The sequence below is a fragment of the Penaeus monodon genome, chromosome 29, assembly GCF_015228065.2.
Source record: "Penaeus monodon isolate SGIC_2016 chromosome 29, NSTDA_Pmon_1, whole genome shotgun sequence".
NCBI classification, from domain to species: domain Eukaryota; kingdom Metazoa; phylum Arthropoda; class Malacostraca; order Decapoda; family Penaeidae; genus Penaeus; species Penaeus monodon.
The window spans coordinates 14,009,756-14,010,058 of NC_051414.1; the positions used below are offsets into that span (position 1 = coordinate 14,009,756).

General features: G+C 42.2%; 1 protein-coding gene across 3 annotated transcripts in view; it reads left to right on the top strand.

Moving 5' to 3' along the window:
* The window catches only part of LOC119591983 (guanine nucleotide exchange factor for Rab-3A-like), a 26,789-nt gene that overhangs the window by 16,220 nt on the left and 10,266 nt on the right, over positions 1-303 (top strand). For all 3 annotated transcript variants that reach the window (XM_037940745.1, XM_037940743.1, XM_037940744.1), the window contains exon 3: positions 97-292. In XM_037940745.1, the coding sequence (XP_037796673.1) occupies positions 97-292 (196 nt within the window). The remainder of the gene's footprint in view (positions 1-96; positions 293-303) is intronic.

Below are 303 nucleotides of genomic sequence, written 5' to 3' on the forward strand. Positions count from 1 at the left end.
AACTGTAATATAAATATTAAACTAAAGTCACTTATCACTTTATAAAGTATATAATTCCTTAAGTTTTATGTTTCCCCAATTGCAATGGTTCCACAGGAAGCTCATAGCATGGTGCATAATGCCAACCAAAGAGCAGCAAGTGCTGAAAGGTCTCTTCGTGAGGCCATGATGCAAGTGGAAGTGCTCCAGGCGGAGGTCACAGCTCTTAAAGCACTGGTAATCACAAGTACCCCGGCAGCTCCTAACCCTCACTTGCATCCCCAGCTCATCAGCAAAAGTATTACTGAAACAGGTTAGTTAGCA